This window comes from Morone saxatilis, unplaced genomic scaffold, assembly GCF_004916995.1.
Source record: "Morone saxatilis isolate NCDOM2014 unplaced genomic scaffold, NCSU_SB_2.0 Contig22, whole genome shotgun sequence".
Classification (NCBI taxonomy): Eukaryota; Metazoa; Chordata; class Actinopteri; family Moronidae; genus Morone; species Morone saxatilis.
Window position 1 is genome coordinate 18,861,248 of NW_023339785.1, and position 16,063 is coordinate 18,877,310.

The following is a 16,063-nucleotide window of genomic DNA, read 5'->3' on the forward strand; positions in this document are numbered from 1 at the left end:
GGGACGTGATAGTCTCAGCCGCACCGTGAAGGGGGCCGTCCCTGTTGGTGGAGATCAGCCCGAGGAAGGCCCACCTAGTGATCATTTGAAAATATCTCCCGTTTAGACGATAGTTTGTCTTGACTGTGCGGCTCAACCATAAGGGGACAAGTTGAAGGCTATTTGTAAATAGGTAAGGACTCGTTTTTATTTCTCGCATTCTTTCATTATTATTATTATTTTAAGAACAGAGGTCACCATCATTTCAGGACCATGCACGAGAGCGTCGTCATTGGAAGCCGTGCCTAAAATAACTTAAAGCTCTTAACCATCATTCCTGTATCCGTGTATAATTCTCCCGCTTCCCGCAGCAGGTTATCATCACTGTGTGCCTTTAAGACGGATGCAAAGGCACACACGGATGCAAACGTGGAGAAATATGGTACATGTAGTAATTTACGGCTTGACCTACAACATCCAGGATGGGACTGAGCAGGATTGGTGTCCAATGCTGGAACATAATTCTAACTGTTAGCCCTGCAAGCCTCGTCTGTTTTATTCAGATGTTTCCGTCTGCGTGTGATGGGACAAACTCAGGTTACATCCACATGATTCTACGTTGAAACCGTGATGCGTGCAGATATCATAGTGAAGATCGTGCTTCCCCCCCACCAAGGACCGTTGTGTAGCTCTTGCAATACATGCCACCTTGTAGTATAATATATTACAGTCCGTTAAAAAGGCCCTTTCCCCGTGCGCAGCCCTGTCATCTCGCTGACACTGAGAGTAGCATTACAGACGAGAAATAATTAATGAGCCCCTCCACAATTAACCATTTCATTGAAATCTTTTTGCCTCTGAATATTTCATGCTTTGACGAGGATGTGAAAAGGGGGAGTTGAATGCATGAGTGATCAGAGGGTTTTTACTACAGCCTGATGGCTGGACTGCAGCTGTCAGGATCTGCCACAGGAGGCAGTGCCGCCTTCTCTCACCATAACGTATGGTCTTATAATAGATTCATACCCATGGAGTTTTATCGAAATATATGTGAATACAATAATTACAGCTGCTTGTTTAGTGTATCAGATAGCACATGTCGTTTATGAACATCACTAAGATCAAATTCACTGTACAGTGTGACAGCAGTGATGGTGACTGACAGCAGGTATGCTCCATCTCTCCACAGTAGCTCGGCCAAGATGGATGTGTTTATGAAGGGTTTGTCTAAAGCGAAAGAGGGGATGGCTGTGGCCGCAGAGAAGACCAAGGAAGGAGTTGCGGTTGCGGCTGAAAAGACCAAGGAAGGAGTTATGTTTGTAGGTAAGACGATCACAAATGTTTGTTTGGAGGTGATTTTATATGCAAATCATACACAGGCCCTCTGAGACTGCTAATCTTCCTGCTACATGCAGGAGCAGCAACATATTAGCAGAGAGAATATTTCATGCAGCATTCCCATATATCCCAGAACAAATGGTTAAATTATACATTGAGTTCCTTTATTAGCACAATAAACAGCAAAATCCTGCTTCCCTCACACTGGGAAGAAACCAGCAGGCCCCATTTATTGCTTATTTTTTAACCTCTTTGTTCACCATCATAATACAGCTATGTGATAATATTACACCTCCATGGTTTTCGCTGTATAACTGCACATATTTCATTGGGCTCAATGTGTGGTGTAAGATAAAATGACTGATATTTTAAAGGGTACATCATGATAAGTATTAAATGAATGCACTCCCTTGGTAAATTAAGAGTCGTTTATTATAGCAGCAGTAATTTGATAAATCAGTCATCCTGACAGCTGATCAATATCTTTGTTTCACTTATACTGGCTGGTGCATTATTTAAATAACCAGCAATTTTACCCTTTAATATCTGATATTTATTACCTTAAATATCTGTAGTTTTAAAAAGTCTACACTGGGAAAATGAGTTCTTTTGACGTAGATGATGTGACATGAGGCTCTGAATGTCCTTATGCCCTCTCGCCTGACTTGACTGGGCTACAGGCAGGACATGGGAACTGTGGTGGGGGTGGGGCAGCAGTATGGTGGGAGCAGCTCTTGCCACATGTCTGTGGATTGGACGGCAGCAGATTGTAAAACAGTGTCAGCCCATGGTCACCTCCTGGAGACAGACTAAAGGCCTCTGCTTTTGTCCTTTTCAGTGCATCTTAATTTGTCATGGACACCATTACAGATATCTGCACAGATTAGTGCCTCTATCTCATGATCTTAAAGTCTGTGCCTTACTGGACCACTTGTTTTAGATCATTATTTTAATAAATACATCACACATATGAAATAGAGGTAGTTGTACACCTGCAAAAGGTTAGCAAACAGCTGGGCAAAGGTACAATTGAAACTGACATTGTCTCACTCTCTTTGATCATCTCTTGTGTTGTAATGATTTATTAGATAAAACAACCTTCGTCATATTCCAGTTTTATGCTTCACTTGTAAAGGTAGGGATATGCATAATTTAATGATCTTTGTTGGGCAATAATTCAGGCTTATTCTTTAATGCTGTCCGATCATTATGAAATCATGAAAATTTAATGATGATAGCCAATGCTAACCAGTTTTGTGGTTGAGCTGCAATGATTAGTTGATTAATCAATTATTTAGCAACTGTTAAATTGATAATCAATTCACATTTTTAGGAAAGAATTTCCACATTATCTTCATTCAGCTTGTGAAATGTGAACATTTTCGGATTATATTTTGGTTATGGACAAAAAAAGACATTTAAAGATGTCACCCTGGGCTTTGGAAAACAGTGATAAAGATATTTTCACCCTTTTCTAACATTTTATAGACCAAACAACTAATTATATAAAACCGAAAATTGTGAACAGATTAATTGATAATAAAAATAATCATTAGTTGCAGCTCTATTGTATTGTCTAATACCAAGCCCCATGAATTAAAATTTTGAATGAACCATAATGAACTTAATTTGAGTTATATAGTTTGGTTTTATTATGTCTGAGCTGCAACAAACAATTATTTTCATTAGCGATTCATCTAAATATTATTTCTCGATTGTTTTATTAATAATTTGCTGTATAAAATCATCATCACAGATTCCTAAGAGTCTTTGGACTGCTTGTTGGCTGTTTCTCCAATAGTCCCAAAACCTAAAGAGTTTCTGTATACAGTTACATAAACAAGAAAAGCATTAGATTCTCATGATGGAGAGTTTAGAAGAAGGTAATATCATGTATCACACATTTCACCCACTGTGTATCTATACTGACAAACATCCCTGTGTTGTTTGTGGTTAATAATTTCTTCCATATGGGCCAGCTCTGCTTGTTAGGCTACAGTTGGTCAGTTAGTGGTGAATGGGGAGAGGGATACATGACTCAGGGGACTCAGAGCTGGACACAGGCCCTGGAACCTGCCAGCCATTACAGATATTTATTATGTCAGTTGCTGAGCTGTTGTCAGAGTGCCCAAATTTCCAGTGACACCCCTGCTGGTAGTTCTACAGTCACCAGCTCGAACCACTGATCCAGTGACAGTATGTTTTGGGTGCATTCATGAGACATTGGGTATTCCAAGTTGTCAGATGTGTCTACATTTAGATGGCATCCAATTACCCTACATATTTAGTACCGTGTCCCTGTCACTCATCACCAGAGCCAAACATGTCAGCCTGCTATCAAAACACGTGTGGGATATTCTCGTCTTGCTATGCATCATCTTGCCTTTTGCCTGTCGTACACAGATAGTGAAAAGGGGCATTTCTGTGGCTTCTCTGTGCTTCTGAGTGCTGCTTGTTGAGCATGGTGGTGCCCTAGAAAGCGGCGTATGATTTGCTTGAAGGCCCCTCTTGGAGGAGGGGTAAGAGTGATCTGATAGGTCTGTGGCCCACCTTTTGACAGCTGCTGCTGCTGCCGACCGCCCACCCAGCTGAGCTGAGCAGTCAGCCTGCGTAAGGCAAGGAAGAGAGACAGAAACGAGAAAACCCTGCTGAACTAGATGTCATTTAATGTCACAGCTGACAGTTTCATTCATAGAGCATCTATGTCCCCTATTATGACATAGTGGTGTATTTATACAGTGATGTTTTAAAAGCAATGTTATACGTTTTGTGAATCTGTCACACCATAACAGTCTCAATCGATATTGCAACAGCTCCTTTACAGGAGCACACATGCAGTTTAATTTACACAATTATCACTGTTACTATTCCATAACTACATCCTGAAACTGCATGACAAAATAATGACAATCTAAGTCATCTGTTTCAATTATACCATTACTATGAGGCTAATGTATATTATCAAGGCAGCGCAACAAACGAACAGACGCCTCTTTCTAGAGCTGGTGTTTGGTTTGTCCCTTCTGGGGTACTGTAGAAACATGATGGTTCAACATGGCAGACTCTATAGAAGGCAACCCACAGCGTCTGTAGATTAAAACGGATCATTTTGAGGTAACAAAAACATTACAATAATTATTTATTGGTGATTAAACAGTAATGAAGCCATACCTTTGAATAATATATTTCATATCGGCTAGTAGATCCTCCTGAATGTTACACACTGGACTTTTAAGGGAGGGTACATGTGTAATTACCAGGTCTTTTTTTTTCATTTAAAAATGGATAAAACTGAAAAATAGCAGGTGTCAGCTAGAAAAAAAGAGCCACACATAAGAACTAGATTTATTCTGGTATTTTTCAAGTATTACTAGATTTCTATTAGACACTCAATGAGCTTAAAACACATTTCTCAAAACATATCCTTATTATATTATGTGTCATTAAACTGTTACAGACAAGGTTTGGTTTTTTTCCACAGCTATCATCCATTTGTTCTACTGTAGGCGTAGTGCGGCTGCTAACTTAAATGGATGCAGCCCCTTAGATGTATGTTTTGCTTTGAGGCGCCCCTTTTGTAGTGATGGTTCTGTACTTTATCATCATTTCGTCTCTCCTCGGCTGGCTTTTAAAGGCCCTGGAGAACCAATAAGGCATGTGACTGCTGCACAGTAGAGAGGACGGCAAGGCTTGAGTGATCAGGACCAGTGGGCACACAGTAGATTGCCCAAATAGCTCGATGGAGTACGGTGTAGATGGATGAGAACTGCCAAAGGTCAGAGAATTCAACAATGTGGTGGTTTTGGTTTAAAGCGGCTGTAAAGTTGAATAACTCCTCACAGTAAAAGTACTGAGAGACCCCAGTGCTGCAGTCATGGTTGTTCTCTAGTACCTTTGGAGCTGTGGCAAGCAGTTCATCGTGTAAGGAGTTATGAGCAGTGCTGTATCTTTGAATAAATACTGCTGTTTGTTAGTGCGGGCCGATATAACAGATAAACCGGTATACCGGTTTTAATTTCCCATATGATAGGAATTTTTCATATACTGCTTAGCTCAAACCACTGTTGTAACTTTTCAATAGACAACAATATCGTTTTTTCCATGAAGAGCTCTACAGCTGGGGCAAGCTGTGTAGTGTGTATTGAGAGGCGAGTAATCAAAGCCTTCATATATTTACATGATGACATTAAAATGTTTTTTATTTTTCTATGTACAGTAAAATAAGCCACAATTAACCCATATAAAGGCCCAGTCATGGAACAAACCAAACAAAACCGTGATATACTATGAAACTGCCACAATATTAAAAAATACCGCGGCACATATGTATGGTAATACCGCCCAACACTACTATTCGACATGTCAGGTTATTTTAATATCAATGTGTCAAAAAAAAATTAACAAAATACAAGGCAGGTTAAAAAAAAATGCAGGAGTAAAGTTCCCGTATCTACACACAGATCTGGAAATGCAAAATGTTAAATGTCACATGATTTGCAAAGGAACAGACACCTTTTCTAACAAATTTCTTTTTTTATTAATTCAGGTAACAAGGCCAAAGACAGCGTGGGCTCAGGTGAGTGTTCCTTTAGCTCATCAAACATCATTTCTGTAGCAGTAAGAAGCTTTGTTTCCTTACAGTGACAAGACACTTACTCCTAACTGGTAAATTCATAATGGTGATGGGGGGAGGGTTTGTGTAAGTGGTAATTATATACAATAATCAATTGAGAAACAAAAGAGGGCTAACCTCATGTGCATGCTTTTAATCTCTGCTGAATCTGTTGAGATAACGTTACGTGTGTGTGCCCACCGTGTTTGTGTGTCTCTGCAGTGGCTGAGAAGACCACTGGAGCCATGGGGAACATCGTTGCTGCCACTGGCCTGGGGAAAAAGGACGAGTTCCCTGCTGACATGAATGTACGTACGCCATTACAGTCACCATGAGTTCCATGTTAGCACACATAGTGAAGTGTAAGATACCAGTTTAGTTTCTGCAGTGTCTTCCTGTTATCAGAGTATCAAATTATTTCAGTGTGTTCACGCACACCTACAGGAAATTAGTCGCCTCTTAACTGTGAAATCCGGTAAGAGGTTCTGAAAACATACTGTGATCAGTATTTCTTTCTTTCTTTGATTTTATTTTTGAGTTAATACCACTAAGGCTGGATTATAAATTCATATTATAGATTCACCTGTTATTATTCTTTGTGATGGTTTAGTCTATAAAGTTTTAGAAATGATTATGTTAATATAACAATTTTAAGTAATAAAAAAATAATACTAAATAATAATAGTGATAATAAAAAGTAAATCCTGACATTTAAGGAGATGGAAGCGAATATTTGGCAGTTTTGCTTGATAAAACTCACCAATCTCAAGTAGTTTTCATTTTTTTGTTGACCAGCTTATCAATTAGTGGATAAATGTTTCATTAATAGTTTGAATATTTTCAACGTTCTCAGAAGAAAGGATCTGGTACTGCGCAGTGCAATATGGTTTTATAACATTACCAAATCCTGTCTGATGGTATTTAAACAATATGAAGATGTAGTAGAGCTGCAAAATACTAAGTACAACTTCAAAATCAACATCCTGCATGCTTCATGCTTCATTTAAAAAATGGTTCTTTAAAAGGATATTCCAGCAAATTAGTATTTCACTTCCACAAGAAACAGATAAAGTGTGTAGTGTAAAAGCGCTTTGAGTGGTTGGAAGACTAAAAACGGCCGCTATAACAAATACAGGTCCATTTACCATTTACCATAAAAAAAACAAGCAATGGCTGATATATCTGGATTTTTAGTCCCTAGTATTAATTAAGCTCCAAAAATCCTGGATCCTACATTTCCCATCATGTAACCCTCCATGCCTTTTAAATGCCCATGCATCTAAAACTCCAGACCTCCACTTTGTAACACAGGCTTTCTGTAAAATAGAGCGTCAAGCGTTAAAGATCCCCTCCAGACGTGTATTACGATCCTTAAAAAGGCATCTACTCCTTCTACCTCATTAAAAATGCAAGAATCTATGAATATTCAAATTGTGTTCATTAATGTTTCCCTGCTAGAAACAAGATGTGTCCCCCTTCACTGTAAAGTCCATTCTCAGTGTGCGTGCAAAATTCTACATCACACTAGTGACTAGTGACAAATCATGCCTCGCCCCTTAGAAAATCATATATTCAATGAGCGCAGAGAAACTTTCCATTTCCAGCAGATAAATGTGAAATCATCCTTCAACTGTTAAAATAGAAAAGTAAATTCAACTTAATGTAGAGAGCCCCTGAATATAATAAAACGACCATAAAAACTCTCTTGTACTGTATAGCCAGGGTAACAATACAACAGCTTACTGTAATTCTTGACTGACCTTATTTTATTCATGTTTGAGACAAGTGAAAGAAAAAAACCTCACTTCCGGATCCAAGGCTCAGTTACAGTTCGGCAAATTGCTCTAAGTTGTGTTCATTCAAGTCTGGACTGGATTGTGGTTGTAGCAGAGCCAGATTTAAATATGGGCTGATGAATCTGCATGTCACTCTGAAACAGAGTTACTCGTCAACATTTCATCTGTTTCATTCCTCTGTTGTCAGCACAGATATTTACTGTGCTTAGATTTCTCTTACCAGTGGAAACCAGAGGTGATCAGGTTTTTTAAGGAAAAGCTGAGTAGGTTTACTTGTGTATTTATGTTAAAAACATGATTATGCCCTTGCCAATATTTGTGCTGCAAAATGTAAATGGAAAAACTGCATTGGCAGCTTTAATACAGTTCAAATATGAAACACAACTAAACCAAGGATTTGTTTTCCACTTGTTTTACTGGAGGAAGCTTAAGGGTTCCTGAGGATGAATTGTTGTTCCACGCAGTCTGCTGACACACAGAGCTACCTTCAATCTATAATATAGCTTCAGTTCACAGCCTGTTTCACTGTTCGATCTCTGTGGGACTATCAGCTCTCTAGAACACACAACTCGTCTATTCTTGTACTCTGACCTCCTGAAGACCTCTGCTAATGTCACTGCTTTCTGTCTCCACTCGCATCAGTTTATCCACAATGTGATCTTGGAGATTTGAGGAGAGAAGTGGAACATATTCCACAACCATAGAACATGGAAAGATCAATATGTAACCAAGCTTGGGCATTTGAGTGATAACCATTTTGTTTGTTTTTAAGCCTGTGTTCTTTACCTTAAATGACAAGGCTGTGCGCCGTCAGCATGTTGACATTTTGTCTATCTCTGTCAGACTGTGGAGGGAGGTCCCTGTCCTGTCCTAAGCCTTCATCCCTCAGAGTTGGACCCTCTCCACTGACTCGCTAATCTAGTACATCTGACAGCCTGCTCTAATAGGCTTCTCGAAGGCACTATCTGGGTGATAAAACTACTCATTTCAACACCCTGACGACAGACTGTTAAACTGTTGACATCTTTCTGACATGTGCAGCACTACTTTTGTTCTAGTTTGTGCTGAGCTGTACCTCCAAACTGCGTAACTGTATCTTGAGCCCATATTCACACATCCATTCAAACATTTAAATATTTCCCTTGGAATACTTGTAATTGAAAGTCTTTGTTAAAGAGACTTGTGCTACATGGTCTGAACATGATGTCTCTCTTGTGCTTGAGTCTCAACTGAATTCAACGTGTGACCAATCAGACACAAAACACATCGTCCTCTTCTCTTTTAATCACATAAACAGGCTTTTTCATGTTCACTTTTTCTCAAGCAATGATCCGTCTGATTAGTTGTGTCTTTGTGGTGGTTTCCCATTGTGCAGTGTTTAAGGCCATGCTAATTATGTCGGTGGGCTTAAAGCAATAACACTAGCTTGATACAGTACATAGGATTATAGTCTTTTCTTCTCTGACCTAATTGACTTGATTAGTACTGGGTTTAAAAATAAATGTGGTGACCCACTAGCTTTGTTTTCAGGGCTCGTAGTAGCAGGTGCAGCAATGATGGAGCGCTGTCTGCTCCAGGAAGCTCTCAGAATGAGATGCAGTTTGTTACACCTACTGTGGTTACGGCTCACAGTGTCAAGATGTCAAGTTATTAGAGTTTCAGCATTACCTAAAATATTAAAAGATATGACCAGTGATATTCTATATCTTTCTTATTGTCAATGAAACCTATGAAAAGACCAAAACCAACAATGAACAACGAATAACAAGCGGTGTCTTTTTATCCAAAGCCTGATATTGTTTATTTCTCTGTACCTCCATTGTTGTCCAGAAACGATTAAAAACATCGAGGGCCACTATAGTTTACTATAAGTCAACCAACATACACACTCTCTGCTGCTGTAAATACTCAGTAGAACATTAAATGTGTATTAATCCGCAGCTGAAAATAGTCCCCAGTACATTTCCCTTCACGATTTCCCTCATTTGAGTAATGTTTTTGAAAATTAAACTAATTCAGCTACAACCAAAGTGCTTTGGTGAGTGTCACAGAGTAGATACAGGTTAATGCATCTTGTCTTTTCTAGGTCCAGTTTACACCATTACATTGGAGTCACAGAGCTAAAAAATTCCATTATGCGAACAATAAATATCCAGTGAACAGTGAACAGTCGACAGTCATGCTGGTTTCTCTTTGAGGCTGTACATAGGCACACGTGTATGTGTATGTGTGTTTGAGTTAAACGTCAGTGTCTTTTGCATGCTAACATGCTCACAATGGGAATATTGCTGAAGTTAACCAGGTGTAATGTTTACCATGTTCTGGATCTTAGTTTAGCATGTTAGCATTCTTACTAATAAGCACTGAACACAAAATACAGCCGAGGGTACTTTTGAATGAATTAAAATTTTGACCTGATGATGGCGCTATATGAAAAGTTGAGGGAATATCTAAAGTTGTTACAATTGATCCTGAAGGGACCATGAATGGCTGCATCCAATTACATGGCAATCCATCCAGCAGTTGTTACAGTATTTCAGTCCGGACCAAAGTGGGGGACGGACAACAGACAGACATATATTGCCATCCCTAGCTAACATGCTAACAGCATAGCTAAAAACCCACAAGGTCATTTAACAGCACATGCAGCTGTTCTGAAGGAATTTCCTGAATGCTCTTCTCACCATCTGAGTGAAGACTTCTAACCATCAGCATGAAAGAATATTCTGTCCCCTGCACAATAAAAAAAAATTTGTATTGTTGTGACTCTGTTTACTCATCCATACAAAGATGGTAGTCGTAAATTATAGATGTCCTTGCTCAAACTTCAAGATTAGTATCACTTCCATTGTGTATATTGATGTTACTTTATATTATTTTATATTTTTCTTGTAATGTACAAAAGGAGGAGGGACACATGACATTTTCAGCTACCTGTATTAGGAACTACCCTTGTAACTAAAGACAATTAAAAATATTCTTTATTTTGAAACAGACAGATTTTATTTTCATGCAAATGTCTTTGAGTCTGACTGTTTGTCAAATCACCTCAGGTATTTAATTTTCTGAAAATTGGATGCTTACCCCTTGAGATTTGCTGACAGTAAGGAAAATGTTAGTAATGCCAGTCCTTATCATTTAAGTTCAAGTAACTACACTATATGTATAGCTGTTTTTGTTACGGTAGATCTTTTATTTCTTCATCTCCCTGTCTCTGTCTTTGTCTCTGTCTCTGCAGCCTGAAGAATATGGGCAGGAGGCCATGGAGGGCCAGGGAGAGGCAATGCTGGAACCAGAAGGAGAGACATATGATGAGTCCCAGCAGGTAATCAGCCTTCACGACACAAAATGCATACATGTCTCCACGTGTCTCTATATGAGACGTAGCTTTTTGTATGTTTTGCGATAAGCTTGTGAAAAACTGTAAAGCTGTGGACTGCTGTCTGGGATGAGTCCATTCACTTACAGTAGATGGAGGCTCATCAGTATTCAGCAGCTCTGCATGGTTACACATTTTAGCTGTATTGCATTTCAATAGCCCTCCACACTTGCCCTCCACTTCTGTCCCACACAAACACTACAGCTCACACTGAGGTAATTCATCTTTTCTCTGGGAATGAAAACAGAAGGTTTAACAAGCCAATTGCCACACAGCGAGTACAGTGAATATAGCTCCACCTACCTATACCAAGCATTGGGTGTGTGTCGGTGTGCGTGGAGAAAGGAGTCTGACACAGATGGTTATTTTTGGAATTTGGCTGTCAGGGGTGAGGCAAACTGTGCAGAACCTGTTTCTTTGAAAAGAGATTTAAATTAGCTGAGAGTAAATAAAAATATCACACAATGTACATATTATTTCCTTTATATTTAGCCAAAAAACCCATTATATTCTCATAGAATAATAAAATTAGCAGAATCAAATTCAGATGGAGGATGATGTAATATGAGATTTAGCATGATCTCTAATATTGTTAAATTTATTCAGAGCATTTGGTGGGATTTTCTTTTCATTCCCCCATCAGTGGATTATAGCATTAATCAGTTAAAGGAATAAAACGGAGATATTCACTGAGATACAAATTAAAAGTGAATTTTTCCGAGCAGCTTGTATCTTCCATGTCCTCCTCCATCTCTCTCTTCTACTCCTCCGCATCTTTTTTCCCCTCCCCCATCCTTTGCTACACCAGCAATGTGCGAGCTCTGTCTGAATGGGTGTGGTGATGACGCTCTCTGCCTTCATGCATTGTGGGTAATGTCAGGGTCTTCCTGCATTGCTGTAAATATGGTGTGCTGCAGAGTGAATCGAGCCTTCTTTGGGAGGATTTAGAGATTAAAATCTCATCCAGTATCACTCTTTGGTTTTGTGAAAACATCAGATGACCTAAGAATGTTGCACATTCCCAGAGGGTGTGTGTTTTTATTTTTTTCATGATCATGTGCGTGAAGTAGGCGTGTGCAGGGTTACAAGGATGCTGGGAATCACGACACGTCCTTGAAGCTGGTGTAGGCTTGTGCTGCCCTCTGCAGGCTGGTGAGGGACACTGAACCAGCAGGGGAGCTTACAGCTGTGTTGGAGTTACATCATTCACCAGAGAGCAATCATGTGCCATATATGTTCTTCGTAAACCAATTTAAGTTGAATTTCATGCAATTAAGTTTTAATTAAAGTCTCACTGTTGAATTTGACCTGGGGTTTCTCTGTGCTGCAGCTTTTTGACTTGCCTGTCTCTTAAAATAGCTTTTTTTTTTTCCCCTCAGGAGAGCCAGGACTACGAGCCAGAAGCATAAAAGCATCAGTCCGAGCCACCATCCAACCAGCAGCACAATAATATTTCTAATAATAAAAAGGACAAATGCTGAAACTATTACAATTATACCCCCGTTGCAAAAAAACAACAAAAAAGCATTCCCACTGAAAAATGTTCTTCCTTCAAGACAAATCTTTTATTATTATATATTGTAAATGTCATGTTATTAATGTAATGTGTTGGGTGTAGGTATTTATTGACATGTAGGATTTGTCCTCTCTGTCTCATTTCCTTGATTCCCTCCCAATGAAATGAGACCAGAGGCTGGGCTTGTGACTTTGTACTTGTGTGTATCTGTATTTAGAAACGTGCAATAGATGTTCATCATCTTCCAATGAGACATTGGGAGTGGGAAAAAATAAATATGTCCGGTTGCAAACAGATATGGAAACAATAATATCCTCTTAAGTGTCAACAATGCCTGTTTGTGGGTTCTTTTTGCATTTCTTTGGAAATTTCTTTAAACATTTTTGAAGTAAGAGTTTTTTACATTGTATCTTTATAGTTGCTTGTGAAATCATTCCAGTAAACTATCTGTTAGAAATGGACAGAGTATACATGTTTGTGTGTGTGCGTGTGTTTGTGTGTACTGAAGATTTTAACAAGTTAAAGTCAATATATTATGTCTTGAAATCATAATGGTTGTCATATCAATATGTGCTTTAAATTGCAGAACTTGTCAGTATACAGGTTTATGTGTTGAGCCAGACATACATTCCTCTGTAAATAAAAACTAAAAAAAAGAAACCATTTGTTAGTGTTGTCTGATAATGTTTAAACTCACTGTTGGCATCGATCACTCATTAGATTTTAAACCTCTTGTAACTGTTTTTTTTTTCTGCCTGCTGGTCTAAATGAGGTTGTGTTATGCATCGTCCTCACATGTTTCCTTTTTTGCTCACTCTTGTCTGGGGGACTGATTACAGGATGTGTAAAATCTGCTGAGCGGGCTCTAGCCCTTGGCAGGATGCTGCCATAGTTGGGATGCCAGTCTGATCTGCCCTTTTTGGGTGGGTTTTGTTTGGGTTAATCCGGCTGGAACGTGCAGGCTTGGTGGTGTCGGGCTCAAACAGAGGGTATTAAACGGCCTCTCCCGCCGCTGTCGGCTCAGACGGATGTGTGAATGCTGTAGGGACAAAGACAGGAGCCATGGCCTCGTTCAAGAAGTCCTTTGAGAGCCTGAAAGGCACAAGCCACTCAGCCGCAAAAGGAGTCACAGACACTGCAGGTAGAGCTACAACTACAAGCTGTAAGATGGCCAATGTAATGTCTGGCAGACAGAGAAAAGGCTTTTTTTTTCACAATGGTTTGTCAACTTAATAGATATTTCCGATAAATCCTTTTGTTTTTTATCTTTCAGGCATGTTTAAAATTGTCAATACATGTAAATGACTTGTTTGTCAAGGAGTTTTTACTCACTTCAAAAGTAAATTGTTTTTTCCTTCTGTGGTCAGTCACTGTAAGTCCCTATGATGTGTTTCCAGTGCAGGCAGCTCAAGATGCTGTGCAGCAGGTGGCAGACTCCTCTAAAGAAACAGCTAACACAGGTAAAGTGCACATTCATCTGTCTTTGAAGTGTCATGATGTGATAATGAATGTATTATTTTGAGCAGACAGGAGTCAAAATGTCAGGGGGTGAAAAAAACGTAGCTCCCAAATTAAATGTTTAATGGTCGATGAACGATAAGCTCCTAAAATGACATGAAAAATTACACTGTCTAGAAACTCCACTTATCTTTCAGAGTTGGAAACAGTGTGAAGAAGTACAAGTGGACTTAAAGTGATAATGGCATTTCTATAAACCTCTTATCTGACTTGTGTAACACACTGTGTATTACAATACTAGAAATTCATTCAAATTTAGCTTGGTTGAAGGTGGTTTTAGAGACAGGATCCAGCAAAATGTTACAGGAATAGAATGATAAATGTAATATTTTGGATTTGAGCTTTTTAATATGCATAAATTAATGCTTAGAGTCATAGGATTGCATGTGGGTTTAATAGCCTTAATAAAACTCTATACTATTTTCTTAAGCCTAATGCTGGTGATTTGTTGTTAAACTTTCTGAATATTTCTCTTCTGCTTCACTCTGACTCTTTGAAGCGGCTCAAGAAGCTGGCAGACAGACTCAAGCAGCCATAGGAAAAGCTGCGGACAAAGCCACAGACACCATCAAGGAGTTTGGACAGAAACTGGAGACCAAATGAGCCCTAAACAATGAACAATTCTAGCTGAAACACTCGAGCCAACTTGTCTAGCATCCGTAGGTTTTAGACAAGTAAAGATGTTGGGATAGAAGAATGTTGGCATCAGAAAACCTGAGAAAAAGATATAAACTGTATCTCCACACAGCTCACATTCCAAAGGAAATCTTTATAAATAGTCTTTTTTTCTTATTTTACTCTCACCCCTTTTCCCTTTGTGTTTCCTGCTGTATTGTAGATTTCATTATATGTGACTATTTTGGGAAATAAAAATAGATACCAACTTGTTTCTCAGGTTTTTACAATGTGATCCTCCAACATTCAATGGTTATAACACTGTTAGCAGCTGCAGAAGCACTGTGTGTGTGCTTTGCATCCTTTTTTTTCGTGTGTTTTTTTGCACTCATCATTGAATCACCATGGTCATTATTACCAGCACATTGCTGAGAAGATGGCCTTTGGCAGGCTGATGGCTCCTGATGAGAATGTGATCAGAGCTGTCTACCTTGGCCCTCAGCAGCACACCTCCCTCCATCACACTACGTGGTTGCTAGGCAACAGATCTCTGTGGCAGCCAGGGATTGGTGGAGGCCTTTGAATTAATGGTGAGAATACTTCTGTCAGTACACAGTGTTCTGGCCAAGCTGCAGCCCACCGCTACAGTAAAACCAAGACAGGGAAGATTTTCAAAAAAGGGGGAGATATATAGAATAATTTCCTCAGTCCTGCAAGTAGAATTACAGAGACCCTAGAGAAATACGTGTCGCAAAGCGGAGAGGTTGGAGGGAGGAATGGGTATGAAAGACGTGGTGGTTAACAAGTGTTTGTTTGTGTGGGAGGCACAGCTCTGCTTCCTCCAGGCTCCTTCAGCTGATATCCCTTTCATGTACTTTCACTGCTGCAGCAGAACACTCACTTTTTAATATCTATCTAATATTTCACAAATTTTCTCCACAAATCCTGGTTTTGTATTACATTTCTGGTCCTGTAATGAGCCTGTGGTGATCTGCCTCCACAAAACAAAATTAGGTTTAAAGGAAGTGCTTTTTTTTTAGTCTGCTTTTTTACTACCATTGCACATTTATCTACTCTGAAAGTGGTCAAGAAAGTGTGGCCTCAACAGACACGCACATTGCTGTTTTACTGTAAAGTAGTGATGCATTATTAAGAAGAGAAAACCCTCCTCTGCATATTTCACTCTCACTTCAGAAGCTCTCACACTGATCATTTGAAGTGATATGATAGCTTTTATCTCTAGTGTATGCTTCTTTGAAAATGTCTCCAGCTAAACCAATTCACCAATTCACAGGTTTAATCTCTCTGCA

At 39.2% G+C, this 16,063-nt stretch overlaps 1 protein-coding gene across 2 annotated transcripts; it reads left to right on the plus strand.

Moving 5' to 3' along the window:
* Window positions 1–12: 12 nt before the first annotated feature.
* On the plus strand, window positions 13–13,274 carry sncb (synuclein, beta). 2 transcript variants are annotated; one of them, XM_035669509.1, is made up of 6 exons: window positions 13–172; window positions 1,169–1,302; window positions 5,864–5,893; window positions 6,152–6,237; window positions 10,964–11,050; window positions 12,484–13,274. In XM_035669509.1, exons 2-6 carry the CDS (start codon window positions 1,182–1,184, stop codon window positions 12,511–12,513), a joined length of 354 nt encoding a protein of 117 aa, XP_035525402.1. In that variant the 5' UTR covers window positions 13–172; window positions 1,169–1,181; the 3' UTR covers window positions 12,514–13,274. The 2 variants fall into 2 exon arrangements, with proteins under 2 accessions (XP_035525402.1, XP_035525403.1); XM_035669510.1 differs by having other exon boundaries at window positions 1,172–1,302.
* The last annotated feature ends 2,789 nt before the right edge of the window (window positions 13,275–16,063 follow it).

Excerpts from the sequence above, each read along its gene's own strand:
- sncb (XM_035669509.1), top strand. The coding sequence starts at position 1,182 with ATGGATGTGTTTATGAAGGGTTTGTCTAAAGCGAAAGAGGGGATGGCT. Across the intron at positions 5,894-6,151 it reads CAAAGACAGCGTGGGCTCAG|TGGCTGAGAAGACCACTGGA; the intron begins GTGAGTGTTCCT and ends GTGTCTCTGCAG. Across the intron at positions 11,051-12,483 it reads CATATGATGAGTCCCAGCAG|GAGAGCCAGGACTACGAGCC; the intron begins GTAATCAGCCTT and ends TTTTCCCCTCAG.